This window comes from Electrophorus electricus, chromosome 8 (assembly GCF_041902795.1).
Source record: "Electrophorus electricus isolate QZ-2024a chromosome 8, ASM4190279v1, whole genome shotgun sequence".
Lineage (NCBI taxonomy): Eukaryota > Metazoa > Chordata > Actinopteri > Gymnotiformes > Gymnotidae > Electrophorus > Electrophorus electricus.
Window position 1 is genome coordinate 4,296,929 of NC_137504.1, and position 26,875 is coordinate 4,323,803.

At 45.8% G+C, this 26,875-nt stretch overlaps 2 protein-coding genes and 2 non-coding genes across 12 annotated transcripts; 1 reads left to right on the top strand and 3 right to left on the bottom strand.

The window, feature by feature from the left end:
• Positions 1 to 391: 391 nt before the first annotated feature.
• On the top strand, positions 392 to 20,095 carry ubap2a (ubiquitin associated protein 2a). Of its 8 annotated transcripts, XM_081719849.1 has the most exons (28): positions 470 to 519; positions 677 to 897; positions 3,023 to 3,160; positions 3,406 to 3,483; positions 3,589 to 3,699; positions 4,591 to 4,756; positions 7,986 to 8,063; positions 8,158 to 8,221; positions 8,343 to 8,440; positions 8,565 to 8,623; positions 8,752 to 8,822; positions 8,936 to 9,110; positions 9,364 to 9,604; positions 10,120 to 10,403; positions 10,663 to 10,856; positions 11,138 to 11,426; positions 13,098 to 13,137; positions 13,233 to 13,404; positions 13,504 to 13,561; positions 15,978 to 16,200; positions 16,834 to 16,925; positions 17,166 to 17,216; positions 17,414 to 17,495; positions 17,764 to 18,126; positions 18,229 to 18,333; positions 18,490 to 18,557; positions 19,020 to 19,211; positions 19,325 to 20,095. In XM_081719849.1, exons 3-28 carry the CDS (start codon positions 3,065 to 3,067, stop codon positions 19,418 to 19,420), a joined length of 3,546 nt encoding a protein of 1,181 aa, XP_081575975.1. In that variant the 5' UTR covers positions 470 to 519; positions 677 to 897; positions 3,023 to 3,064; the 3' UTR covers positions 19,421 to 20,095. The 8 variants fall into 8 exon arrangements, with proteins under 8 accessions (XP_035383400.1, XP_035383402.1, XP_035383403.1 ...); XM_035527507.2 differs by lacking the exon at positions 677 to 897 and having other exon boundaries at positions 392 to 519; XM_035527509.2 differs by lacking the exon at positions 677 to 897 and having other exon boundaries at positions 392 to 519; positions 15,981 to 16,200.
• nop56 (NOP56 ribonucleoprotein homolog) lies at positions 19,786 to 25,826 on the bottom strand. 2 transcript variants are annotated; one of them, XM_027003663.3, is made up of 12 exons: positions 25,671 to 25,826; positions 24,663 to 24,752; positions 24,456 to 24,570; positions 24,078 to 24,239; positions 23,696 to 23,894; positions 22,873 to 23,060; positions 22,511 to 22,662; positions 22,163 to 22,263; positions 21,743 to 21,891; positions 21,430 to 21,551; positions 21,094 to 21,252; positions 19,786 to 20,863 (listed from the first exon to the last, which is right to left on the bottom strand). In XM_027003663.3, the coding sequence occupies exons 1-12, from the start codon at positions 25,671 to 25,673 to the stop codon at positions 20,648 to 20,650; spliced, it is 1,656 nt and encodes a 551-aa protein (XP_026859464.2). In that variant the 5' UTR covers positions 25,674 to 25,826; the 3' UTR covers positions 19,786 to 20,647. The 2 variants fall into 2 exon arrangements, with proteins under 2 accessions (XP_026859464.2, XP_081575978.1); XM_081719852.1 differs by lacking the exon at positions 21,094 to 21,252.
• On the bottom strand, positions 21,323 to 21,389 carry LOC113573473 (small nucleolar RNA SNORD57). Its single transcript, XR_003410210.1, has one exon. It is a non-coding gene; the product is annotated as a small nucleolar RNA SNORD57 (small nucleolar RNA).
• On the bottom strand, positions 21,620 to 21,692 carry LOC113573474 (small nucleolar RNA SNORD56). Its single transcript, XR_003410211.1, has one exon. It is a non-coding gene; the product is annotated as a small nucleolar RNA SNORD56 (small nucleolar RNA).
• Positions 25,827 to 26,875: the final 1,049 nt, after the last annotated feature.

Consider the following 26,875-nt stretch of genomic DNA (forward strand, 5'->3'; position numbering starts at 1 on the left):
GCTGGAGTCTAGCTCGCCTCAAGTCACACTAGTAGAGCAGCTCAGTACAGTTGGGGAATGCGCGTTCGCAGTCTACGTTCATGTAACTACCAGCGCACATCTGCAGTGCGTTTGCAACTGGGCATTTTAAAAATACGCCTGAATGTAAATTGAAAGAAGGGATGAGTATTGAACGTCTTTCTTTTAAAGTGGTGAAGCTGCCAACTGGCCACTAAAGTTGATGCCTTTTGAGAACGTTTTTTCGCAGAGAAAGATTGTGAGCGAAATCCCGACACGCACTTTAAAAGGGGCTTGCTCAGTAAATACAGACTCGTACTTAACAGAAAAGCATCACAGAAGGCGTCGTGCCTAGTTGTTTGATGATGCGGGCCGATGTAAAACCTTAACGAGCGCAGGACCATTGTGTGTGCGAAACTGCGCGCACACTGAGCGCGCGGCCTCGTGCTGCCGTTCTGCATCGGGCGGCGCGGCGTGTCACGTGACGGTGTCTGCTGCTGGCTGTGCGAAGCGTGTTAGCAGGTAATAACCAAAAAAAACCCAACAAATCTCACTCACGCGTTCAAAGACGCGCTTACAATTTATAAAATACGCGATGGACGAAACTTTGCGTTTTCCTTTATCGTTCAGCGTGTGACGTGAAAAATAACTGAAGTGTGTGTGTTTTTTGTGCCTGTAGCGTTAGCATGTTCCCCGGCAGGCTAGCGTCGACTTTGCTGTGTGTGGCCATTTTTCCTCAATAACACGCCGATCCGCTCGCTTTGATCGCGGACCCACAGCGATGCGGCCGCTCGTTTCCTTCTCAGCAACCGATATACGATCCGTTTGTTGATTTAGCGTGTGTGAAACAGGATCGCCGTTTGACGAGGACGTTGGCTCGGCCGTAGGTTTACCAGCTAGGTGAGCTAAGCCCGTCCTGCTTTCCGTGAGCAACCCGGTAGCTTAGCAACAGCGAGTTAGCCAGTTATAGGACAAAGGGGTCCCACAGTCTCGCAAACTGGCGTTAGCTGTTGTGCTAATATATATGGTTGATGCCTGTGTTCGAGATCAGAGTCAAGGGTTAAATATTTCGTGTGCCGCTAATTTAATGTCTCATATGAATTTTTTAAAATCATTTTTATGGAAACAAATGAACCCAAACACGACAGGATGGATTGTCAGTGGCTAATAAGTTAGCCTGTTGGCTAGCCATCTGGATTATTGAAAATGTCGCTGCAATAAATTATCTACATCCTATTGTTTGCACCGTGACTTGCTTCTTGTTTGGTTCGCCTGGGTGGGTTGTACTAGTGCTATTCCTTGCGAATATTCTTAGCTGTGCCTATATGTAAAAAAAAAAAAAAAAAAAAAAAGGAAAAAAAGAAAAAAAACCCGCAGGCCTGTGTTTATTAGAAGCCGTGTCGAAATCAAAGCGTTGACTAGCTACGTTAGCCGAGATTCAGCAATCGTGACCTTTTTTTGCTTTTAATGTGAGTTGCAAATTAATAAATGACGCTTAATGTTTGTAATGCTTTTATCAGATTTGTCAGCCGAGTCCTGCTGTTTTATGGAGAGACCAAACTTGTCTCCCCCTTGTGCAGCTGCGGGCTCAGCGACTCTACCGGAGGTCCATAGAGAGCGACATCAGGCTTTGTTCTTTTTTTCTGTTTTGGTCTGGCTCTCTGGACTGGTGCTTCAGACGACTATAGTGTTAAAGTCGGCTCCTCTTCTTGCCATCGGCTTTGCTTTTTCGGCTGTCGTCAAAAGCACAACTAAAGCATCTCTTCTATAGCAGTAGTAATTGTGGGTCAGTGTCAAGCGTTCAAAACCAATTCTTCTCATATGTATATAGCTGGCTTCTTGCATCACAGGAAAGAGTGAGGAGAAGAGAAAGACCTGTTGGATCCATCTTTGCTTAGAATTGACTATGATGTGGCTTGGAAACGTTTAAAAATGTACAATAAGGTCGACGGCTTGGTCCTCCTGATGGCGGCATTTTCCCCGAAGCTGTGTATATTGGTAATAGTGATTTCAGTTGCAGTAATTGATCTGTAATAAAATGGTATAGCTGAATTGTGTTTAAAGGTATTGGCTCTCAGACTTGATTTAAAAAAAAAAGGTATTAAGAAGTCATAAAAATGAGCTTGTCATTGATTCTCTGAGACATTTAACTTTTCTAGATCTTGAGATTTTAATGTGACATTCTGAACTTTATCTATTGGCTTATCTCTTGATGATATTTTTTTTTAGCAAAATAAAAAGTAACTTCTGTTCTGGGAGCACAGAGGGACTTGAATCACATACAATTTTATCTTTATTTTAGACACTTGTGTGAGTGCATTAATTGATGTGACATTGATGTTTCTGTAGACGTTTAATACCGTGTTGTCTTCATAAGACCTATCAGTTTACCTGCCATTGTTTAGTATTTTGGAAATTTGTAGCCTTCAAATCTTATAAGTAAATGAGTAAGATTTAATCACAAAAGACATGCTCATCTGTGCACAGTAGGAATCTTGTGTTTTGGCTCCTGCCCACACTGAGGTGTTGGATTTGACAGATTTAACCACATTTTCAGTGCTGTTTGAAGATTTTTCCTGAATGCTGCTATTGCTTACAGAATTTCAGATTTACTTTCACTTAGGGAGTGGCCATGTGGAATGCTGTTATACTGTGGTATTAGGACAGTGAGAGTTACAGTTGTGATGTGTAAGTGGACACCACTTCAGTCTTGCTTGGCCTCTGTTTAAGCCAAGCGAGAGATGTGTGTGCGTGTTTATGCATGTGTGGCTTAAGTGTTTCTGGTGGTCACAGAATTGCTCAATCTTGCCCAACTGGATTTAGGAGGAAAGGAATCTGATATGGTCCCTGTGTTTCTGCTTGGCAATTACATTTAACCCTGCACATACCCCATAGTGAAAGTTCTTTGGAGGATGATGATGATTGAATGATTTTTACTTTGGATTGTTTAATATGTGGATCTTTTGATCTGCAGCCTGTTCTGATAAGTGAAGTAACCACCTCTTTGTGTATGTTTATTTTTCAGATTTTTCTATTTTGTACATACATTGTTTTGTATATACTGTATATGATGACCTCGCTGGGCAGCGATCGGGCCCGGGGCACTCGGGACAAAGTGCTGCCCACAACCACACAGACCACACAACCACAAAAACAGCTTCAGGTATGCAGGAACTACTCTCCTTGTGTTTGTACATAAATCTACTCTTTGTCTAATATAAAATATTCTTTGTCTAGTCTATAGTCGCTGCTTTCAAATCTGCATTTAAAAAATTAGCTCATATAAGATAGCTTGTTTTGCCACGTTGCTCTCAAAAGTTGTGGTTTTCTCCCTGGCATTTCTCATTTGATTTTAATAGTGCCTCTTAAGTTTGCTCTTCTCCTGTTCCGCATGCCTGTTTTTTACAGGCTACAGCCGAACAGATTCGACTTGCCCAGATGATCTATGACAAAAACGATGCAGATTTTGAAGACAAAGTCAACCAGGTTAGAGAGCTTAAAAACTCCACCAAAGAATTGTGCAGCTTGGTGAACTTACATAGTCCTGTTGAACTTTGTGTCCAATCCTGTATATTTGTTTTGCGCTTATAGCTCATGGAGGTGACAGGGAAGAACCAGGATGAGTGCATGATTGCTCTCCATGACTGCAATGAGGATGTCAACAGAGCCATCAACTTCCTGCTGGAGGGAACCTCTGACACGGTAGAGCGTGCCCTCATTACAAACAGCCCACACTGACCTCTGCCAGTTGTTTTTGTACTACATTGCATAACTGTCAGAAAAAAAAAAAACTTTCAAAAACACTTCAAACAGGCCATCTTGAATGTCTCACCTGTTTTGAAGATTAATGTGTATTGACTTAAAATGTTTTTATTGCCTTGTTTTGTATAGGAATTGTTATTTTTATTTAGGAGTAAAAGACATTGTTTAACTGCCTATACAACTGATTCTTATCGAGCTGACACCTCTTTATTTATGAGTATTGGGCATAAGTCTGAATAAAAACTGAGAGCCTTGTGCTTGTAGTTGTTGCATTGTGATTTCTGGGAGAACTCTGGGAAAGTGGGTTGTTCCTTGGAGTTCATTGCTGGGTAATTCCCTATCATACGAGGCCACTGCATGCAACATGGTCTCAATGCGAGTTGTTAAGTGTTTTTCCTTCACTTTTATTCACCGTCTGTATGTTTTTAATTTTCCTATAGTGACCAGTAATGTGGTTGTAGCAATTTTTGAAAAGTGTAATTTATATGCTTAATGAAATGGACAATCCAAAATAAATCCTGTCTACTTAATTAGTTGAATATTCTTTTTATGGTAGATGTAAAAAAAAACAATGGTGTTTTCCCTCCTATGTGGGAAGGCATAAAGGTGGTTGCTGATTGTAAAATGTGTACGTGGTAACCAGTCGTAGCCAGTATACTTTGCTGTTCTGCATAGCTTTGAAATATTGACGCATGTGGAAACGGTCAGTGTCATTCAGTTCAATCACACTTTTATTCATGGCACAAGCTCCACAACCCTGTCCAGCAGTTCACTTCTACACTCCTTGGCTACTCATCACAGTGACTGTTTCTTCATCTCTGCCCATTGTAGACCTCCTGGGAGACCGTGGGGAAGAAGAAGAGCCTAGGAAAGGATGGTGTTTCTTCAGAAAGTAAGGAGAACAAGGAGAACGGGGAGAAGAGAGGCGAGAAGGAGAGCAGCAAGGCTCGTGGAGGAGCCAACCGCAGAGGTAGAGGAGCCAGCCGCAACAGGCCAGGTAAGATGAGCCTTGGCTGTCGTCAGGCCCTCCAGAGTCCCTGCTGACCTCTCAGCAGATGGTCAGGCTTTTTTTTTTTTTTTCGCTTTCATCGAGCCTCAGACTAGCTTGCAAGCTCTCACTTTATGTAGCGTGATTAGATTAGGCGTTAGGCCATCTCAGCTGTTTCAGACTGCTTGGGTACATGGAGGAGCAAAGTTCTTTGCAAAATATGAGTCTGCTGTTGTATTTTTGTTTAGTTTTTTTTTTTTTTTTGCTTTATCTGTGTTATTGTTGTCAATATGCATCAATATTTTTGACACGGAGCATTTTGAAACGATACCATACTTGTTTAATGTCTGCAGTGTCTACTATTTATGTCAAATGCTGTTTCCTTCTTGTGCTTTATTTTTATTCACGCAGGCTCTCATAATATATTAATAGCGATAATATATATATATATATATATATATATAAAATATATAATGTCCACTAGCGTTGTGGTTTGTCATGCTAAAATAGCAGCTTAACTGGTGAAGTCTTAACTGGTGAAGAGAACCTCGAGAGTGCCGTGTGGAAATACTTTGGCAAATAATAACAAAAAGGCAAAGGACGTTAGTAAGCCAGTATGTGAAGGGTGCTTCAGAACAGCTCCAGCTAAAGCCCTTTTACAGCAGAAGTGGTGTGGCGGGTGCAGCAGGTCAAGCCACGTCATGACACTTGCTGTTCCACACCAGACACAAAGCTCCAAGGTAGTCTGTGTGTATAGGGACACAATGAAAACTATTCCTACACTGACAATAGGAATGGGGATGAGCTTAATGGTAACCTACTTCCGTGGGGAAGATCATAAAGTATCTGTTAACAGTTCGGCTTTGGTGACTGCATTTTCTCTGCATGTTTTAATGTAAAACAGCTTTGGTTGTGTTGAGTTTTGTCATAGATTTCCTTTGAAAAGTTCAAATACTGATGAATAGTAAAAAAGTAAAAACAAAAGTCTAGACCTTTTGTGTTAATACTGTTAGAAATATAGCATAGGCTGGCTATTTTTGTTTTATGGTCCTAGATTGTATGATACAGCAATAATACTTAATTTTGTGCTGTTTCTAGGTACAGATTGCTTAGACCCAAAGCATATTTTTTGCTTGTTGTAAACATTACCGCGCATGGCTGCTGTAACAGGGCCACACTGATTAATGCAGGAGCGTATTGCTTACAATGTGCTGAGACACGATTCCTGCATCTCTTGTAAAATGGGCTTAAAATGAGGTTGAGGCTGCTAACACATCAAGTCTGGCCAAACACCTGTAGGTCTGGCACAGTGACATGTACAGGGTTTCCAAGAGGTTGGTGATTGCTCCTGTTTTCAATACCACTCCTCCTGACAACTATTTATCTTATTCATGGGCTAAGAGCCATAAGTGCTATTGACAGCTAAGCTAACTTGACATTGTCCTAAAGCATCCAGTAGTGGCCTCAGCGTTTACTTCTGTCAACAACTGAATGTTTCTGGAGTTAATTAAAAATAATTTGGTTATTAATGTTGTTGGCACAATAGCTGTATTTCTGTTTCTCTCATTCCACTATATCTGCATTGCTTGTGTGAACATCAGCAACATTTTAGTTTGGACTAAAGTACACTTACACACACTTGATGTTTCATGTTTTATATTATTGTATTTGCTGTGAGTAGTCATTGTTGCATAATGAATATGAATATTTGAGTTGATGTGTGGCTGATATTTGCCCATTATTTGAATTTCACATGAATCCCTTCAAAGCTGTTGGGGTTAAATTATGCACCACCTTAGTCACACCACCTTTTTGGTTATTTGAGTTTTAAGTGTCCCAGTAGGTTTTTGCAGAAGTGATTTAAGAGAGAAACCTTATTAGTGGTGTAATGGAACACAGGAGTCCTGGTTTGGTACCCGGGGTGGCAACAAAACCCCCTGACTGCATAGGATGAGGCTAAGTTTATTTATTTTGAACAGACAATACTACAAGTAACAGTTTTGTTCTACCTAATGTCATGTATTTTTTTTAAAAAGGCAATAGGTCACAGTCGGCTATAAAAACCGAAAAGCATCTCTTATTAGCTATATTTCAACATTTAAAGCTAAAGCCACCTGATGAAATGTAAATGATGATTGTTTCCTCAGTGTTTTCTATTTTAGATTCTAGATGCTGCAGAAAAGCAGCAGTTATAAGTAGTTGCAAGACTCTTATCACTGCATTTGCCTCTTTTCAAATCATGTTACAATGGTAAGTCAAGTGTGGAAATGTAAATGATTGGCACATCTGAGTGATGCCACTGAACATGCATTAGAATGTTCACGTGTTCCTGGACGTCAAGCCTACAACGATGACACACTGTCCACGTTTGCCACTCAGTTCAATGGGAACTTGAAAATTTCCCGTACAGCTGATTTGAAAGAAGTAGTAGGCTATTGCTCCTGTGTGTCATTCGTTACACTATTGCAAATGCAGTCATAATAAAATTGAGCTAAGATAGCATGTTGCTAACTTGCGTACGGCTTACAGCTTGTTGTGTCTGGTGGATCTGGCGCTTGTGCAGTATGGCTTAAGCATTACAGTCAGCCTTTACACATGGGCTACTGCATGTTCTCTGTACGACTACACGTACTGACCCACAATGTGTACCATGCCGGTTTGGGGTAAATAAATGCTGTTACTCCCCTAACTTTGGGCTTTGGACTATCAGTCGTAAGGCTGTCGGTTCGAATCCCGACTCTGCCATTGCAGCCACTGTTGGCTCCTTGAGCAATGCCCTTAACCCTCTCAGTTCCAGGGGACCTGTACTATGGCTGACCCAAAAGAAGCTGGGTTATGTGAAGACTGCATTTTGTTGCTTGGTAAAGAATATCAGTGTATTTCAAAGTATTGAAAATTTGAGTACAGGGGCATCTGTGTCATGCTGGGGTTTTTTGTCATCTATTGAACCGCCGCTAGTTTATCAGTTCAGATAAACCCACTTCTTTACTGAGAACTGCTTCCTTCTGTGGAGCTGGACTGAAATTAAGAGGAAATCAAAGCTTAATTGTTTCTGCATAGATTCTCATTCTCATACAGAATGTAAGCACACTCATCTGTGCTCCTTTGCCCTGGTAATTCAGTTATGAGTGAAAATACATGTGAAGTAGTTTTATTTTTATTTGCATATATATTTATTCTTGTGAAGATTCTGAGTTTTTCCTCCCTCTGCGTCTGTCTCTAAATTTGTGGCCGTCAGCGCGTGCTGAGGAGAATGGAGTGGACTCTGCACCCGTGGAGAAGGGAGCAGACCGTGGCCGTAGAGGACGAGCAAGAGGTACGCACACGTACACACGCACACTCTAGCATTCTCTTTACCCTCCTGGCATGCTGCTTTCACGTTACACGTTTGCGTGTTCTTGTGCTCACAGCATCTGGAGGCAGGGGAAGGGGCCGGGCACCAGGGACCAGCAGGTTTACAGCACAGGGGATGGGGTAAGGAGAGTTGTGGGTTTCACAGCATGATCCTCACGCTTAAAAGGAGTTCCACTGTCCCATTCTAGCGGGTGCTATCCAAACTCCGTTCTCACTCTGCTTGTCCACTCTTTCGCCTCAGGACCTTTAACCCGGCGGACTACACCTCGGACGGCGGCACGACCAACTCGCACGCTGATGTCTGGGAATCGGGGGCCAATGATGCCACGGACGGGACAGGTGAGAGACGGGCGCTAAAGCATAGCCTGGCATTCTGTGGGGGGGGAGAGACTGCAACGTAGTCCTGCACGCTTGCTCTGTTTTCACTATTGCATGTTTGCTTTTCTCTGTCATGGCTGTGCAGTGGCATGGCGGAGCACTCTGGAAGACTGGGCAGCTGAAGACTGGAGTGAGGATGTGAGTGTAAGTCAAGCAGTGAGCTATTAATCACCCAGAGTTACATGGACATTTCTTTCTAAATATTAATCAGGCTATTTGAATAGCCAGGAACCTGAGTTATTTGGTGGCTCACAATCCGTTTGTCCTTCCAGCTGTCCGAGACCAAAGTTTTCACCTCCTCATGTGCGCGTCCAGCCGAGAACCACATCACCCCTGGACAAAGGTATAAGAATTACATTTAACAACCTCATATTAATGTCCTGATTTGGGCTTCTTTCCTGAGAAAATGTTGGTTAAAAGACCTTGCTGTGTTTGTGCGTGTGGCCTGGCGTGCAGTCTGGACCTGGCATCTTTGCTGCAGAAACCTGCTGGCCGGGAGGAGTTGGGGAGTCTGAAGCCGGCCTCCGCACAGGGGCTCAGCCATAGCCTGGTGTTCACCAACTCCCACCACCAGCCCACCCGCAATGGAGGCCCCACCACCGGCACTACCAGCTACGCACACGCCACCCTGGTGAGCCCCTGGCAAGGGGGACTTGAGGCCGGTGTGGCTCACTGAATGGCCTGAGACGATGGCTCTGGACTGCACCATCTTGCCATATAGCTTTTATCTTTAACTTGAGACTGAATTATTGCATTGCATTGCATTAATAGTGCAAGAAAAGTAAGTGTTTGAGTGAAAGTCTGCTGGGAATTTTTGGGACTGAAGTGTGTGCGTGTGTGATCCATGTGTGTGTGTGTGTGTGTGTGTGTGTGTGTGTGTGCAGTCCTCAGTTCTAGGCTCTGGGTTTGGGGAGTTGGGTGGTCCTAAGCTGGGACAGACTGCTGGGCAACAGATACTGGAGCAACTGAAGGCACCAGGTCTTGGGCAGCTTACCTCGCAGCCTCCCAGCACGGGGACCAGCTGTGCTCCTGGAGGAGGGCTGCCAGGGACGGGGATCTCTGTCCCCTCTTCCTCCTGGGACATCAAACCCCAGAGCTCTGCTTCACTGTCCTCCCAATTCAGTCGTAAGTACCAGTTCAGACTGTTTTCCTTGTAGAGAGATTCTCAGACAGTTTCTACAAGTGCAAGAGCTGAGCTTTTGATGGGTTATACTTTGATGCATGGTTAGCCAATAGAGCATTATGCGGCTAATTTGATGATAGGTAAAATCCTATCATTCGCTGTGATTTAAAATTTTTGCTTAAATTAAGCTCTGTAAGATGATGATATCTAGGTTGATCAATTTTACAGTAATGTCAATATTCTTGAATGTGTTTCCAAATCTGCAGAAAGGTTGCATCTTCTTGCTTTTAAAGTGAATCAGCCCAAGAACATGCCTAAAACAAATCAGCAACACACTGGCGCCGCAGTGCATTTCTGACACATGCCAGTATGTCCTTGAAAACCCTGCCTTGCACACTCGGGGCAGTCCACACCCGTTATCGTTAACAGCCCCTCTCTTGTGCCATCTTGGGCTTTCTCACTGTTTGAAAATGGTGACTGAACCTGGGTGATCATCCCCTCTGTGTCTGCCCTCCAGGGGAGTTTAAGATGCAACCAGAACCCTCCTTGGTGCTAAGCCAGCTGAGCCAGCGGCAGCCGAGCTCTCTCAGCCACTCGGGCCCTCTGCCTCTGGCCGGGCAGGCCAGCTCTCCGCCGCTCACCGGCGCAACGCCCCCACAGGGCTCCCTGGAGGGCTTCTCCAAAGCACCGGAGCCCTCTCATCCCCCTCTGACGGTGGTGCAGCCTGCAGACCCCCAGGCCAGCAGCACGCAGCACCGCCAGATGAAGACACAGAAACGAAGGATACCTCCCACCTCCAAGGTGAGGGCGCTCTTCAGCGCTTATGTTGCCTGGCAGGTGTCTTAACGGAGGTGGCGAGCAGGAGTCCATGGGAGCATATGATGCAAAATGTTGTACCAGTTCAGCGCTCCCTCCCTGATGGCCCACAGCACATTACAGTTTTGATTGATTTCATGTAAATCATCTTAATTGGCTGAATCGCATGTTTAAGATGTGGATAGTCACATGCAAGATGTGAAGTTGTGGTATGAAAGGAGAAAATCCTTTGTGCTTGCGTTAGATTCCTTCCTCTGCGGTGGAGATGCCTGGCTCGACAGACGTGTCCGGGCTCAACGTGCAGTTTGGCGCGTTGGATTTTGGCTCGGAGTCGCCGATGCCGGACTTCAGCCAGCCGGAGAATTGTAACAGTGAAAGCACGCGAGAGGCCACAGCTGTTTCTCAGACCCAGAGCAGCCTCTACTCCAAACCTATGAGGTGCGTTAGCAGGGAAACTTGCATCTGGCTCTTAACAGTCCATTATTGATGCTGTTCTATAGTTGGGATATATTTTATGGAGGCAAGATTCTTCTTCATTTTTATTTGAATACTTTCTGTAGACAGAATTTGATGGGGCTGAACTGTTTTTGTGTTGTTTTTTTGGGGGGGAGTGGGGGGGGGGGTGTCTACTAATGCCACAATTGCTAAAGGTTCAGGCCATCTGATGAATGATTGTATATTGTATGCACACTGATGGCACCATGTCTTTGTCTCTACAGTGAATCTATGGCCAGTCCTGTCCCCCTGCTGATGCCTCTGGTCTCCTCCGACAGCATCTACCCATCTCCCTCCGTAGCTCTGCCCAGCCTGGCTCCGTCTCTGACCACTCCTAGCGCTGCCACGGCTCCTGCGACCTCCTCCTCTTCCTCTTCTTCCTCCTCCTCCTCCTCCTCCTCCTCCTCGGCTTCCTCGGCGGCATCTTCAGCTGGGAACAGCTTCGACTGTGGATTAGCGCCTCACTCAAGACTGACCTTCTCTCAGAGCAAGGAGCCTCCAGGCCCAGTCTCTGTGAGTGAGAGTGCGTGCTCCTCATGGCCTGGCTGCCTAACACTGGCCAGTGTGTTGTGATGACCAGGGGCTTTAGTATTTAGTACAGGTATAAAGATGCATTGCAATGCATCAATGTGAAGTTGGCAATTCAGCCACTTTAAATTGTAACTGTCAATTTTTTATATATATATATTATTCACTGAAGTGCTCATTTTTCTCTTGGTCAAAATAAAATTTTCAGGCTATTTACCAAAAAAAAAAAATCAGAATGTAAAGTTTGCAAAATTGTTTTTATCTCTAAACTGATCAGCCATAACATTAAAACCACATGCATAATATTGTGTAGGTCCCCCTTTTGCTGCCAAAACAGCTCTGGTCTGTCGAGTTATGAACTCCACATGACCTCTGAAGATGTCCTGTTGTGTTTGGCCACATGATGTTAGCGGCACATGCATTAAGTTGTGAGGTGGGGCATCTATGGATCAGACTTGTTTTTCCAGCACATCCAACAGATGCTCAGTTGGATTGAGATCTATGGAATTCGGAGGCCAGGATAACACCTTGAACATTTTATTCAAACCATTCCTGAACAATTTTTGCAGTGTGGCAGGGTACATTATCCTCCTGAAAGAGGCCACTGTTATTAGGTAATGCCATTGCTGTGAATGGGTGCACTTGGTCTGCAGCACTATACCCAGATAATGGTATGCGTCACAGTAACATCCACGTGAATGCCAGGACCTGAGGTTTCCCAGCAAGAATTGCCTTCCCATAGAGCCTCTTGGTGCTATCTTCTCACCAGGTACACGATGCACACGCACCCAGCCGTCCACGTGATGCAAAACAAAATGTGATTCATCAGATCAGGCCACCTGCTGCATGGTCCAGTTCTGATGACCACATTTCACATTCTAGGCCCTTTTGGTGAGGGACGGTCAGCATGGGTCACAATTTGTGCTCTAGTTGGTTTGTGGAATCCGACCAGACAGGCTAGCCTTGGCTTCCCACGTGCGTTACTGAGCCTCGAGTGCCCATGACTCTGTCTCCAGGTTAACCTTGGTCCATTGCTCGGTACGAACTACTGCATACCAGGAGCACCCCATGAGACCTGCTGTTTCTGGAGATGCTCTGATCTAGCTGACTAACCGGCACAGTTTGGTCCCTGTCCGAATTGCCCAGTTCCTTGCGCTTACTCATTTTTCCCTGCTTCTACTCGTCAGCTTCAAGAAAGGACTGGCTGCACTGACTGCCTAATATATCCCAGCCCTGGACAGGTGCTGTTGTAATGACACAATCACAGTCTTATTCACGGCAGCTGTCAGTGGTTTTAATGTTGTGGCAGATCAATGTATATTTCGGTGCATTTGGTATGTGGGTGTATGTATAGATTTGTGTGTTTTTTTTTTTCCTCTCCTCTTTTAATAAATCTGACCTGAATTCAAATGATCAAATTAATTGATTTGGTAAAATTTGAGAGAATTCTCACATCATAATATTCAGAATCGTTTCCTAAAGAATTGCTGAGGTCAGAGATGTACGCCCTTATCAAGCCGTGCCATTAGTAACACTGGATGGACGACCTGGCTTTGTTTTTTGTTGAAAGTGGAATTTCCTTTGTATGAAATGCATGTTTTGTTTTCACACGAAGGTGGATGCATACCGTTTGTTCTTGTTTTTGTCTTCAAACAGAATGGTTTTAATGGCGTACGGACCTCTGCTGCTCTAGACTGTAAGTGGAGTTTGGACTCAGCTCGCTCCAGGGTGTGACCCTCCGGTGTCTGTTTCAGCATGCCTTAACCTTCTCTCCGTCCACCCTGCTTTTAGCCGCGTCGAGCTCCTCCACTCCGAAGCCAGAGTCTCCCTCTTTGGGCAGCAGTACCAGTGTTGCACCTTCTGCCCCCTCGTCTCTGCTGCCCCCCTCCGTTACCCCCCACAGCTCAGCCCTATCCAGTCTGGCCCCTGAGCTGCCCTCTGCCAGCCTGACTCCCCTCAGCAGGTGAGTCTGGTTGGCCCCCGTGCCCTTTTACTCCCTTCTCACACTGGAGGTGTGCGAACCACTGACTGTTTGTTTGTTTCTCTGCTTTCTTTCTGCCAGTAGTCATGTGAGCAGTGGCCATTCAGTATCAGCACTTTGTACCAGCGCTTCACTAACGGTGAGTGTGATCAGAGGCACACACTCGCTGATCACTTTATTAGGATCACCATAATTCAGACTAAAACCACCAATTGCTCTTAGAACAGCAACTATTCTTTTGTGGAATGCCTTCCACAAGATGTTGAAAAGATGTTGATTTTGCTTTGTCGACGTGAGTGCATTATTTGATTGTCAGCTGCACATTTCTGCTGCTAATCCCCAGTTCTACCACATTCCAAAAGTACATTTAAATCTGGTGACTGAGAATGGTAATGAATTGTAATGGTCACGTGACAAGTTTGCAATGATTTGTGGTTTGTCGTCTGGTGTATTATTCTGGAGGTAGCCATTATAAGATGTGTAACTTGTGGCCATGAGTTCCTGAGAGAGGCTGTAGCATTTATTTGATCGGTTGATTATTGAGGGGCAAACCACTTCCACCAGCCTAAGCTGTTGGCACACGTCATGGTGGACTCGTGCTGTTGTGTCCATTCTAATCTTCAGCTCTCCTGTTGAAGTGAGCCACTATAGCTCAGATTTATATCCACTATAACTCGGATTTATGGCCGTGGCTGATGGGAGTGGGACCCAGCCTGGTCTACTGCTGCCTCAAGCTTGGACATGCCCATTTTGTGATGCTTTTCTGTTCATTAGGGTTGATAAAAAATATGGGTTACTTGAGTTACCGTAGCTTTCCTGTCCGCTCGAATCAATCTGGCCGTTTTCCTCATTAAAAAGGCGACTTCCACCCACAGAACTGCCTCGCACAGGATGATAGATTTTTTTTTTTTGCACCATTCTGTGTAAGCTCTTAAGGCTGTTGTACGTGAAAATCCCTGCAGTTTCTGACTAGTCCTACTGATGCCACCAACCACGCCACTGTCAGTCACGCCAATCACACCCCCCATATAATGCTGCCATATAATTGGCTGACTGATTAATAATAACAATGAGCAGGAGTATAGTTGTCCCTAATAAACTGGACAGTGAGTCTGTTACACAAATTACATGGCACCTGTGGATCCTTAAGAAGTTGTGAAATGTTTGAAAGTAGTTTACTAAATATATCTTGGCATCAAATTCTAAAATGAAGTCATAGCTAGACCTGCGTTATACTTTTCCTGTGTTACTATGTAGTGCGATTTCACATGCTTATTACTGGAAGAGGTGGCGAGCACCCACACTGTAGAAAACCGCAAACTCAACAAAAAATAGCTCCAGAATAAAATGTACTGAGACCGACTGGTATAAGCAAGCGATTGCCAGATGCACAATATGTTGAAATATTTTTAAAATGCGTACAGTGAAGATTTAAGGTTATGGGTTCATACATAGAATTTCAGAAGCATCACTGTTATGATTCCACTGTCCAAAATGCATTCAGTGGAATCATATTTCAGATTGCCAGCTGCTGCCAGTTCTGCTGAGGTTGGCTGTAACACAGCTGACCAATTGAGTTTGGTGTTTAGTAGTTTGGTGTTCAGTGGTAGAAGCTCTGAGAGCAAACGTGTAAAGAACCCACAATGCAAGTCGAGGCCAACCATGTAAAACAATATTCACATATTCAGAGTGCACCGTGTCATGCACCTGTGGGAGAGAGAAATCATTTGTCATGTTTGACAAAAATATAAGAACAACCCATTGAAGCAAACAGGTCCTGTTTGCTGGGAGACTAATGACTCAGGACATGTGTTCACTCTGCCAGGGCTCTCACTTCACGAGGCATTGCAGTCATGTTTAAATTCTGCCTCAGTCTGCTTCAGTTGGAGTCTTTTTGCTTCAAGCTTGGGCCCTCTACCAGATGCCTGGGAGCTTGAGGGTCCAGTGTAGTATCTTGGCTTTTCCCAGGTCTGCACTCTTCTGGACGGAGATCTTTGATGATGCTCCTGGGATCTGCCGGAGCCACTCTCCCAGTTTGGGGGTCACAGCGCTAATGCTCCACTTACCAGGAGAGCCACAGTTGCCTTCACCCTCCACATCTCTTCCAGCTCTTCTCTTGGTATTTCTCAAGCTTTTCATGTTCCCGGTGTTGCGATCACTTGGGATTGCCACATCTATCGCTACAGCCCTCTTCTGCCATTGATCCATCACTACTATGTCTGGTTGGTTTGCTATTACCATCTTGTCTGTCTGTATCTGGAAGTCCAGCAGGATCTTAGCTTGGTCATTTTCCACCACCTTTGGGCTGTATCTCATTTTTGACTTTGGAATTTCCAGCCCGTACTCGGCACAGATGTTTCTGCATACTATGCCTGCCACTTGGTTATGGTGTCCCATGTACGCTCTGCCTGCTAGCATTTTAGATATATAGATGGATAGGTTTTTATTTGTTCAGGTCTTCCAGTCTTGACTGCAGCAGCCGTATTCAACTGTGTAACTGTGTCCATGTCTCCCTGACCCGTCTCTGTCTATCTCTCCCTCTCTCTCTCCCCCAGCAGTACACTAGCGTGGACAGCGCGAGTTCCCTGCCGCCGCCGCCGCCGCCGTCGTCGGGAGCGTTCTCGGCGGCGGCCGCCTCGGCTCTGCCCAGCAGCAGCGTGAACAGTGCGGCGAGCGCTGGCAGCAGCGTGCTGTACTCCGCAGCCCTGGGCCTGGGGGTCAACGGCACAACAGCGCCCTCTGCTGTCAGGACCACACCCCTGCTCTCCTCCTCTACCGGTCAGACTTCGCCTGCGTTTTAACTGCCTTCCAAGCCTTGGAGGCACCTGTTTGCTAAATAACTTCCGTCTACGTGTAGGCAACATCTTCTTGCTGGGAATTAAATCACAGGTTTTATCTAGAATATTGAACATCTGCATATTTCATGAAAAATGTTTTGACAAGTTAGTCTTAAAAAACAACCTGTTGTCACACTGTCAAATAAAATACAGTGGATTATATTTTTTGGTAAATGTTTAATTAAAGAATTATAGTATACTTATTTCCTCAGTCTTTTTAAATGCAATATTTTGCTGGTGCATTATCTCTTCCATTAAATATAATAGTGCTTGTTGTAATTTATGAAAATTCCTCCATATATCATGCTACCAGAGAGATGTTTTTGCTGTAGTGTTCCCATCTACTCCCGGCTAACACTGATACGTTAGTGATTTGCCATGAGACCAGCCGGAGTTGAAGTACGGTGAAGTGCTCTTTGCACCTCTGTTATGAGTTACATTACGTTTCCACCCTCCAGCACACCATCATTGCCCACAGGGAACCCGTAGAAAGCTTGTGTGTTGATTTTGTTGAGAACAGTAGCCCTGCGTCTGTTGCTGTGTGCTGATCTGGACTCGCCCTGTTGCTCTGCAGGCAAGGCTCCCCCTAACTTGTCTCAGGGGGTTCCGCCACTGCTCCCCAACCAGTACATCATGGGGCCTGGAGGTCTGCTGCCTGCATACCCGGCAAGTGCCAGCCCTCCAACAGTAGAACACGGCCGCTTATTGGCTTTGAGTAGGAGACTGAGAGAGAGAATCTGTGTGTGACTGTGTGAGTGGTAGGACGCTTGTTAAAATTGCTGCAGAAGTTCTGTTGCAGTAAGGCTGTGCGTAGATGGCATGCTGACCTTACCAGCACAAGTTGGTGCTGCTGCATGCCTTTCAAGTGGTGACAAGTCATGTGATGTGCTGTTTTTTGTCCTATAGCAAATCTATGGCTATGAAGACCTCCACATGCTGCAGTCCAGATTACCTATGGTGAGTCTGCTCATAGCTTGTTCATCATACTTACAGCAAACCTGGATTTCGTAGCCCTCCTGTATGTTTTCTGCTACTCCAGTAAAAGTTCTGTAGGATATAACCTTAAAAAAGATAAGGAAAAGGCACATCGAGAGTTTCGCTTGTGTTTTCTGGTTTCATCTTACTTCCATTATCACCTACTTGTCACCCAACAGGATTACTATGGAATCACATTCCCGGGGCCCACAGCGACACTGTCCAGCAGAGATGGGAGCCTAGCCAACAATCCGTACTCAGGTAGGGCACTGGTTCCTCCCCTTCAGACTCGGCACCAAGCCTGCTACTTCAGGCCAGTGTACTTTTATGAGATTGTTTCTCGCATGTCAGCAACACACAGGACAAGCGCGCCACTTTTGAGAACAAAAGTGGGGCGAAGAGAACATAATGGAGCTTGCACAAATTGCTTGTGAATGGCAAAAGTGTCCTCTGACGGACTTCTTTACAAGTGGCTTCGTATGACACAGCCTCATATGTAGGCCTTCTTTCCCTCCCCTTCTACGTGAAGGTGAAGTGACAAAGTTTGGGAGGGGCGACTCCACCTCACCAGCGCCCCCTACCAGCCTGTCGGCCGCTCACGCGCCCCAGCAGGCACAGCCGCTGCAGGCGCAGAGCCAAGGCCAGAGTCAGCCCCAGCCCCAGGGACACCACAGCGCCCAGCAGGCCTTCCTCAACCCGGCCCTACCCCCCGGCTACAGCTACACAGGCCTGCCCTACTACCCAGGAGTGCCGGGCGTCCCCAGCGCCTTCCAGTACGGCCCCACCATGTTCGTGCCTCCGGCCTCGGCGAAACAGCACGGCATGGGCCTGAACAACCCCTCCACACCATTCCAACAGCCCAGCGGCTATGGCCAGCACACCTTCAGCTCAGGTGAGTCTTGCACGCACGCGCGCACACGTATACACTCACGCGTAGTACTGTGGCGCATCCGTAAGGATTAAATTAGATGACCTGATATGTTTGTGTGCTCAGGGTATGATGACCTGACACAGGGCCCAGCAGGAGCAGAGTACAGCAAAGGGTACAACAACAGCTCTCAACCACAGGCCAAATCTGCTGCCTCTGGCCCAGGGAAAGGTACCGTAGCATGTGTTCACACTTACACACGCACACCTTTTGTTTCAGAGGGGATTTTAGCAAAAACACATGAGATTTGGGAAGAAATTAGACATTTTTCTTGATCAGAATTCTAGCTCCAAATGTTATATACCAAAATCATATATACCTCCACAGGGGTCTCAGTGACATCCAGTAACTCTGGCGTCCCAGATATCAGTGGAACTGTTTACAATAAGACTCAGGTAATAACAAATCCTATTGTCATTTCCGTCATGGCCTTGGCTTGAGTGTTGTATGCCAATTGGATTGTTTGCATAATGGATATTTCTTTTGTACTGGCATATAAAACAGTGCACATCACAGCATTAAAACTGCTATAAGTGATGTTTTGGCAATTTGTGCTGGACAAAAAAAATCTGTCCCCTGGTTTGTCTCACCCTCCAGCACCAAGCACTTAGTCAATACTAACCCGTGGAAACTGGGAAACACTTAATTCCTTTTTTTGTCTGATGACTCCTGGTCTTGGTCCTTTAAAACAGTTCGTTAGTTGTAAGAGAGACTCTTGCTTGGAACCAAAACGTGCAGTCTGGTTGGCCCTTTACAGACTGGCCCCCTTCCCAATCATCTGTACTGAAGACTTCATTTCCCTGTCACATGTGTGGGTGTCTTCTCTTCTAACTGTTTTCTTGTGCTTCTGGTTACAGTCCTTTGATAAGCAGGGTTTCCATGCTGGAACTCCTCCTCCCTTCAACCTGCCCTCAGCCCTAGGGGGCACAGGACCTTTGACCCCGAGTGGTGCCCCTGGCTATGCCCCTGCTCCGTTTCTCCACATCCTGCCTGCGCACCAGCAGCCTCACTCCCAGCTGCTCCACCATCACCTCACCCAAGATGGCCAGGTCAGCTGCACACTCCCCAGCATTTGCATGCAATTCATTCGTTTGTAACCTCTCAGAATTGAATGTACATCAGAGGTAATGAGCTAGGAGTCGGTTTTGTGCTGTGTGCACAGGGTGGGCCGAGTCAGAGGAGCCAGACCAGCACCATGCAGCAAAAGACCCAGGTTAACAAGTCCAGCTATGGCAGCTCCCCCTACTGGGGCAACTAAGTAGTGCAAGAGTCCCCTGCCCCTCCTACGCACGCCACACTGAGCCCGCAATCTGATCAGAGCGAAGGGACGACTATACAGTGCTGTGCTAAACTCCCATAAATACACACACATGCACACACACTACCATCTCCCTTAGTTCTCATCCCCCCCCCCTTTTCAAATTTTTGGCTGTTGTATGTAAAATATATTTATGTATGTATTTATACAGTATATATGTATTGGTAGGATATGAAATGTGGTTTACTGCATTACCTTTTGAAGGACATTTTTGTTCATTTCAAAATGGCTAAGATATGATTAAATAAAGAGGATGAGAACTAAATACTAAATGGAAGGTGAATATACTTGAACCAGACTCAGCATCATGAATACATGGGAGACTTTTCATTTTGTATACATACATGATCCCAATAACAGTGTACATTATTGCTAAGCATCATTTGATGGTGAACCCTTTTTTTAAACTGTTTTTGTATGTTTGCCCCTGCACCCTACTGACCTGTGACTTTTGTTTTTAAAATGAGGGGTTTTTTAGTTGTGTTCAACTTTCTCCTCCCATTGTGATATCCCCCTCTTTATCCTGTTAATTGGCTGAAACGTAGCAGTTCAGGATCAGAATCGTTTTAACAATGGTTTTACCCTTGCTGTCCAAATAAACTCTCTGACCATTTCCTTGCTGTGTCTGTCCCTCATTAGCCTGGGGCAAGGTAAGAAATGACTCGGTATGTGTATACATTTTATTTAAAAAAAGGGTTGTGAAAAGGAAGTTACAACCCTGCTTTAAATCTGAATTCATCAAATTGTGACCAGTCATACCAAGTTACCACCTCCCCCCAAGGCACAGTTGTCCTCAACTACATTGGAGGTGAAGCCAGATTAAGTGATAGGTTAGGAAACTTCATGCAAGACCTGATTACAAAAGCACTTACTGAGCTCATTAAACATTTAAGTACTCACAGCAATTGTGAAGGATGACATTTTTCTACAGCTTAGCTGAGAAGCATCTCAAACCAGAATCTGACCACTGATGACAAGAGGCATTTTAACTAACGAGGCACAGCTGTGGTCAGTCAAGGGGGGGGGGGGGGTTATCAATGAACAAAACCAACAATTTGACAAGTTTTGAAATCAACTTAAACTCCAAGGATGCTGTGCCATATCCTGCCATTCATCACCTCTGTAAAGTAAAACAAAGACCACTGTACAGTACGTTAAACGAGTGTGCTACTCCTCCTCCACCTTTCTCCTCCTCTTTTTCTTCTCAGGCTGCAGGGCCTCCGCCTCCACTTCCTGCTTCACCTCGGCCTCCGCCTTCCGCTTTTTCTTTTTAGAGGAAGCCGTCTCCTCTGGTCCGTTTGTCGTCACCTCCTCTTCCTGCTCCGCTTCCAACTTAACCTTCTTCTTTTTCTTCTTCTTCTTCACCTCGGCCTCTCCATTCTCCTTCAGAGAGAGGGGAAACAAAACGTTAAAATCATATGGAAATAAACAGCCAATTTATTCATACAGCTGTCCTGCTCACTTCAGTGATCAAACCCACTGCAGGGGGTCTGTCAATGGTTCGGAGAAGTTTTCCTCTAGCATGGTGTCCAGGGAGGCATGGCCACAGGAAAGGCCTGGCTCACGTCTAGTTACATGCAGCGTCAACGGCCCAGCAAACACACTACACTTACACAGGACCCTGGCTCTCCACCGGTTTTGACCTCTTCCTCCTCCTCCTCCTCCTCTCCCTCAGCCGTTGACAGGGCTTCTAGTTTTCTCTTTTCGCGCTTCTTTTTCTTTCTCTCCTTCTTCTCAAGTTTGCGTTTGATCTCCGCTGCCACCTCACTTGCCTGCAGAAGACACAGCTACACTTACTCCAGACTCGCACGTTATCCAGAAAACGTCACCGATGGGAGCAATGTGTCAGGCTCATTAAATCAGTTTTTGCCTCCATGTTCTGGTCAGGGAAGAAGAGTCATCACTCACAGCAGAGAAACAGCAATCGGAGAAACCCCCAAGCCACCAACCTCTGCGACTGCCTCCTTCATCACATCCAAGTTCTTCCGAGGCGTTTCGCCCGTCTCATAAAAGGCCAGACGTTCTTCCACCTGGTCACGCAGCTTGTCTCCGAACACACTAGTAGGAACCTCTGGAATACAGAACGAGAGAGTCGGTGACGCAAGACTAACAGCACATGACGCACAGGACTTGCCGGCCTTGCTCAGTTTCATTTTCTCAACATCCACTCGAGGTGGAATGCTGTTGACGAAAAATAAGAGCATCACAGCAAGGGCTTGGCCGGCCTCGTCGTTACTGTGTACTGCGGACGACAAAACTCACCGGAAAAGCAGTCAATACGAGAGGCGATGGTGCACTTGTTGGCAAGGTAACGGGAGATCCGGCCCTTGTTTTTGGCGGCCGCGCGGCCGATGAAGGTCGAATGGAAAATGAGGCCGTACTTCGGGGTGTTGCCTCTGGTCTTCAGCGCCCTAGATTTATGGAACAAAAATCATAGCAGTCTACACACTGGAGGCATCAGTTAAACATTACCGTGACCCAAGTTACAGCGGACCCAAAGGGGCTGCGTCTACTCTAACTACCTCTTGGAGCCCTGGGCGGCTGCTCAGACTCGGGGGAGCATGGGATCGTTTTCGGTGTGCGGTTAAAACGCACTCGAATCAACCACTGCAGCAGCACCGCCCCTGCCCTGCCATCACTGCAGCCGCCGGAACCCCCAGCAGGGAAGGGGTGCCCCAGTACCTGAACAGGGCCTTCTCTGCTCCCAGGATCTGCACAGTGGACGCCGGGTACTTCGCCAGGTTAGTCAGGCTCCCGGCGTGGGAGATGAGACGAGCGCCGACCTAAGAGCGTAAGGCAGTGTTAGCGGCAGGACAATTTGTACACACCGTTCCCAGGATACATTATAGACCAATTTGCAAATATCCCTTTATAAAGCACCACATTTGAGAACACATTGCCAACGTTGAGAAGCTAAGCTTATTTAAAAGCAAATTTAAGACTAGGAATAATAATAATAATAATAATAATAATAATAATAAAAACCCACAGGGCTGGTCACTGCAACCAGCAGCCAGAAACGGTACATACCACATCTCCAATGAGAGTCGACAGGTTGGGGGCCACCTGGCTCATTTTGGAGCGAAGATATTCCTGTAGCTCAAGCCTGTACGAAGTGAGGGAGATAACTCTGCTGGAGAAGCTCTCGATGTTGATCAGGTCGATGGGGGAGATGTCCATACCTGAGGGGGCAACGGTCAACGTTTCAGGCGCAAGTGCTCGCGGTGCCCTACCGTGCAGCTCCAGCACTACGTCTTACGCCAGCAGCTCGGGTGTTCAGTTAAGCAGCTATGCTGTCATCACGTGGACTCAGTGGATTGACAGATTATAGAGACATCACGACACCTGAACCAGATCGCATCCCTAAAGAATTAAGGCAGCGGGGCCATTACCCATGGAGCTGCGGGAGGCCTCCAGGATGGCCTGAGCTTTGGCGCCGTCCATGGTGACCTCCTCAAGGGCCTCCAGGCTCTCTTCGCTCAGCTCCTTCCTGTTCCCAATCAACTTGGCCAGCTTGCAGTAGGTCGCATTCTCGCTCACTATCTTAATTAGTTCAGGAAAGTGATATCCATACCACTCACTAGACACAGAGCCAGAGAATAAACAGCGTCAAAGACAAAAAGCCATTTCCACAAAACGTTGGGATCAGTAGCTGCTCACAAAACCAAAAGCTTGGTTGCTGGCTAGCCCAAACCGGGATGGCTGTCTCCGCCTCAGGCGGCGGTCTGCCCTGCTGACAGACCAAGTAGGCCCAAGGACTGGCTTTCAGTGTTCCTCCTCTTCCTGTACAGCCAGCCCAGGAGGGGGTGCTGCCTGCAGTAAGCACTGGGAGGCTGCTGAGTGCGTATTCACATGCACTCAGCCCCTCTGTTGCATGGGCTTCGCACACCCATGACAGGAGGGCTGAAGAATGAAGAACCACAGCAACTCGACACCTCAAAGGCACACACAAGCAGACACACCCCAGCAAAATGCCAATGACAAAGATATTAGGTGGCAAAAGAAAATGTATACTTCCTATTTCTGTCCTACAGATTGATGTACAGGGAATGTGGGCAAGAAAAATTGCACAACCTTTAACACAAGTTGGCAGACATTAGGGCAAATTTCCCTTTAGTCATCAGTTTGTAAGCAGACCCGCACACCGTGCAGAGACAGCCAGCCAAGCCCTGAGACTAGTTTACCGGAGCACGAGCTGCATTCAAATCAGCATACCGCACACGCATGGAGAACGTGTTGATGTCCTTGTCCAGCTGGTCGAGAAGGGCAATGGACTGTATGATCATATTGTCGGCCCTGTTGACGTTGAACTTGACCTTGGCTCTGGAGTAACTGTGGCCCAGGCCAAGCTGTGCTTTAGAGGCTGCCAGAGCAGTCAGGCCCTTCACCAGCGAGGAAAAGTGCAGCCTCACACCTAGGGACACAGAGGACTTCATTACCAGACCGAATCAGAGCTAGGGACTGTGTTCTCGAAACACAGGCCCGACTGTTCAGCTTTTCAGTATCAGCCATCAGATATCAGTAAGTATGGACACATCACAACAGAGCAGGCTTTCCTGTACTACGACACATTCAATTTTGGACAAATTCTTCAAACCTCGGAGTATCTCTGCCACCACTCCTCCGGTCTGGATGGATGCGCCTAGCTCCTCCTGCAAGGCTGCACCAAGCTTGCCATCAGCAACCCCCAACAGGTTCTTCTTTTTGCCAGAAGGCAGGTTTGTTTCCAAAAACAGTTTAAGGTCTGCATGGACAACTCCTGACAAGAATTTGAACAGTTAATAGCTAGGAAAAAGTTGCCTGTGGTTTGGAATTTTTACCCAAGACAAGTTATTAAACTGTCCATCAAACATTTTGCTCAGGTACTCAGTTTCAGGTATGCTGTCAGCACAAAAACTCAGTGGATTGACAGATTATTTGACATCATAGCATCTGAGCGACACGTGTACAAAAATCTAGATTCGACTTCACTAACCTTCTGAAATGGCATTTATGTTTTCAAGCGCACTCTGCGCAGACTTGAAGGGAAAAAACGCCGCCAACTTCACTACACTGTTTAGTTTCCCAACATTTAGCAAACTTTCCTCCACCTGAGCCAAGAAAGACGACACCGTTAAACTGTACAATATGAGCATGGCACTTTATAGTCTTATTCAAATGTCATTTTCCAAATGAGACGTACCTGGGGTAGAAGCATGCCGATCTCCTCCACCTCCTTAACCGCGAACAAGGCATAGCCCGCGGCGTGCTCAAACAGTACGTGCAACAGCACCTAGGCAGGAGAGAGAGAGAGGGTTAAACCAGACCATCTTATTCACAGCGGCCACGCAAGCAAGTCTGTCTTCACCGTCCAAGTTCATAACAACGGCAACAATGCATCTTAAAAAAAAAACACGCACCGAAACGTTAACCCAACTTCACACGTGGTTTAATTCCGCTGCAGGTAGCTAACTTTGATGCAAAACTCCGTCTGAAGTCTCATCAGAATAAACTCAGAAATCTAGCTATATTCCTGCTGTAAGAACACGTTGAGGATCTTGAAGATAAAATAAGATCAGAAGTCTATAGTCCTGTTGTAAGTGAATACACTGAAGATCTCGGTGTTATTGGCTAACCCACAGGCCTGGGCAGAAACACCACGTGTTCTTGCTGGATTAAACTCGCACAACGTGGCTACAAAAATGATCGATGTCGAGTTTACCACAATGCAAAAAAAAACCCCGATATGAAACGGAATCAGTACTTTGGCCATTTATGGTTTTAAATAAACCGTAGTTGGTTAAATCTGAAATATGCCTGTACCAACTATCTTAGCTAGGCCAAGGCCTACTAGCAGCTGCACAATTAGCTAGCGAGCTAAAGGAGCTAATCTTAAAACCGATGAACACTGAATCTATTTTTGCACCCAGATCACTAACACACGCAAATAAAAAAAACTAAACCCTGACCTTGATCGCCGAAATAAATTATTTCGTTATCAGGTTCAAACTGTAGCGAGCTATGCTACATAATGAAGAAATCTCAAGATAACTCAGCCAGCAGCTAGTACGATAAGCTATAAGTCAAATTTTAAAAGATCTTGTGAATATATGCCACTATTCGTCTGCACTGCCGTTAGACCCGTTTGCTACTCCACGTCCCGACAGTTTCTGCACGGTGCAACGTTGCATAAGGAGGTTAAACGTCCTACCATGCTGGGTCCGTCCGCTACCTGCACCGCGACGACTTCTGCGAGAAAGACAAGCGCACGCGCTCACGTACGCGCCCCGCGTGCGGAGACGACCCTTTTCTCTTTTTTCTTCTTCTTTTTTTTTCCCTCGCGCGATTTGGGGAAACGCACGCTGGACGCCGTCTCGTGGGCACCATCTGCAGGACATGCCGCAGTATCAGTGGTGAGCAATCTTATCCAGCATGCGTTCATATGAGCAGAGGGGGAGCTCATTGCATCTGCTTAAGCAGAGGGTCTCGTCCTTCAGGTGAGGAAAAAAAAACGTATTAAATTCTGTAACCCTATAGTCATGCTTGGTGTTGTCTACCCTCGCGCGGAAAGAAAGTTAATCTTCCACATTTCAGATCAGTTTAAAAATATATCATCTCTCTCTCTCTCTCTTTCTCTCTCTCTCTCACACACACACACACAAGCAGAAAAATGAAACTTTTCTTTGCCTCCATGTTTTATGTTTTTCTTCTAGTTTTATGTGCAATTAGTCTTTTCAATTGACAATTTCTATGTGATGGATCTGTGCAGGTATACAAACCTTTCTTTACAAACCAACCTGTCGACTGTGGCATTTATAGTTTTAGATGGTAAACTATGGCATCAGACACCAGACATATTTCTATCTGAGGTTGCATCTTTGTTTACAATTAATTCAATGCACAGCCCAGATATGTCCTCTGATGCAGAGGTGCTCAGCTCCTGGAGTACTGGATTCTAACAGCCTGATGAGTTCCTTGCTCAAACACCTCTACTAAAGCTGGTAATTAAGTGATGAGTTGAATCAAATGCATTTGGTGACTCACTATACTGTGCTAAACATTGGCCTTCTGGCCCTAGAGTTTAGCATATTTGCTATAAAGTGTAACCACAGCAAACTGCTTTGATTGGACCCCGATGTAACAGATATTTGATGCCATAGTTGACAGGATATTTTTTAGAAGGAAAGTACTGTGACGTCCACCACGTACTCAAGGAGTGGGCTGAGAGCCCAGCGAGTATTCCTTGGATGTCCTGTGCCTCTCTGATGAACTTATTTAGCTTGAATTTAATGTTTAATTGCTCAATTTTTGATCTGTGTAGTATGTGTGCATTTGGTTTCATCTAGTTTTGTCTTCTCATTTAGTGTTTTTAGAAAATGTTCCCCATTAGTTTGTCCTTTTCATGATTCCTGTGTT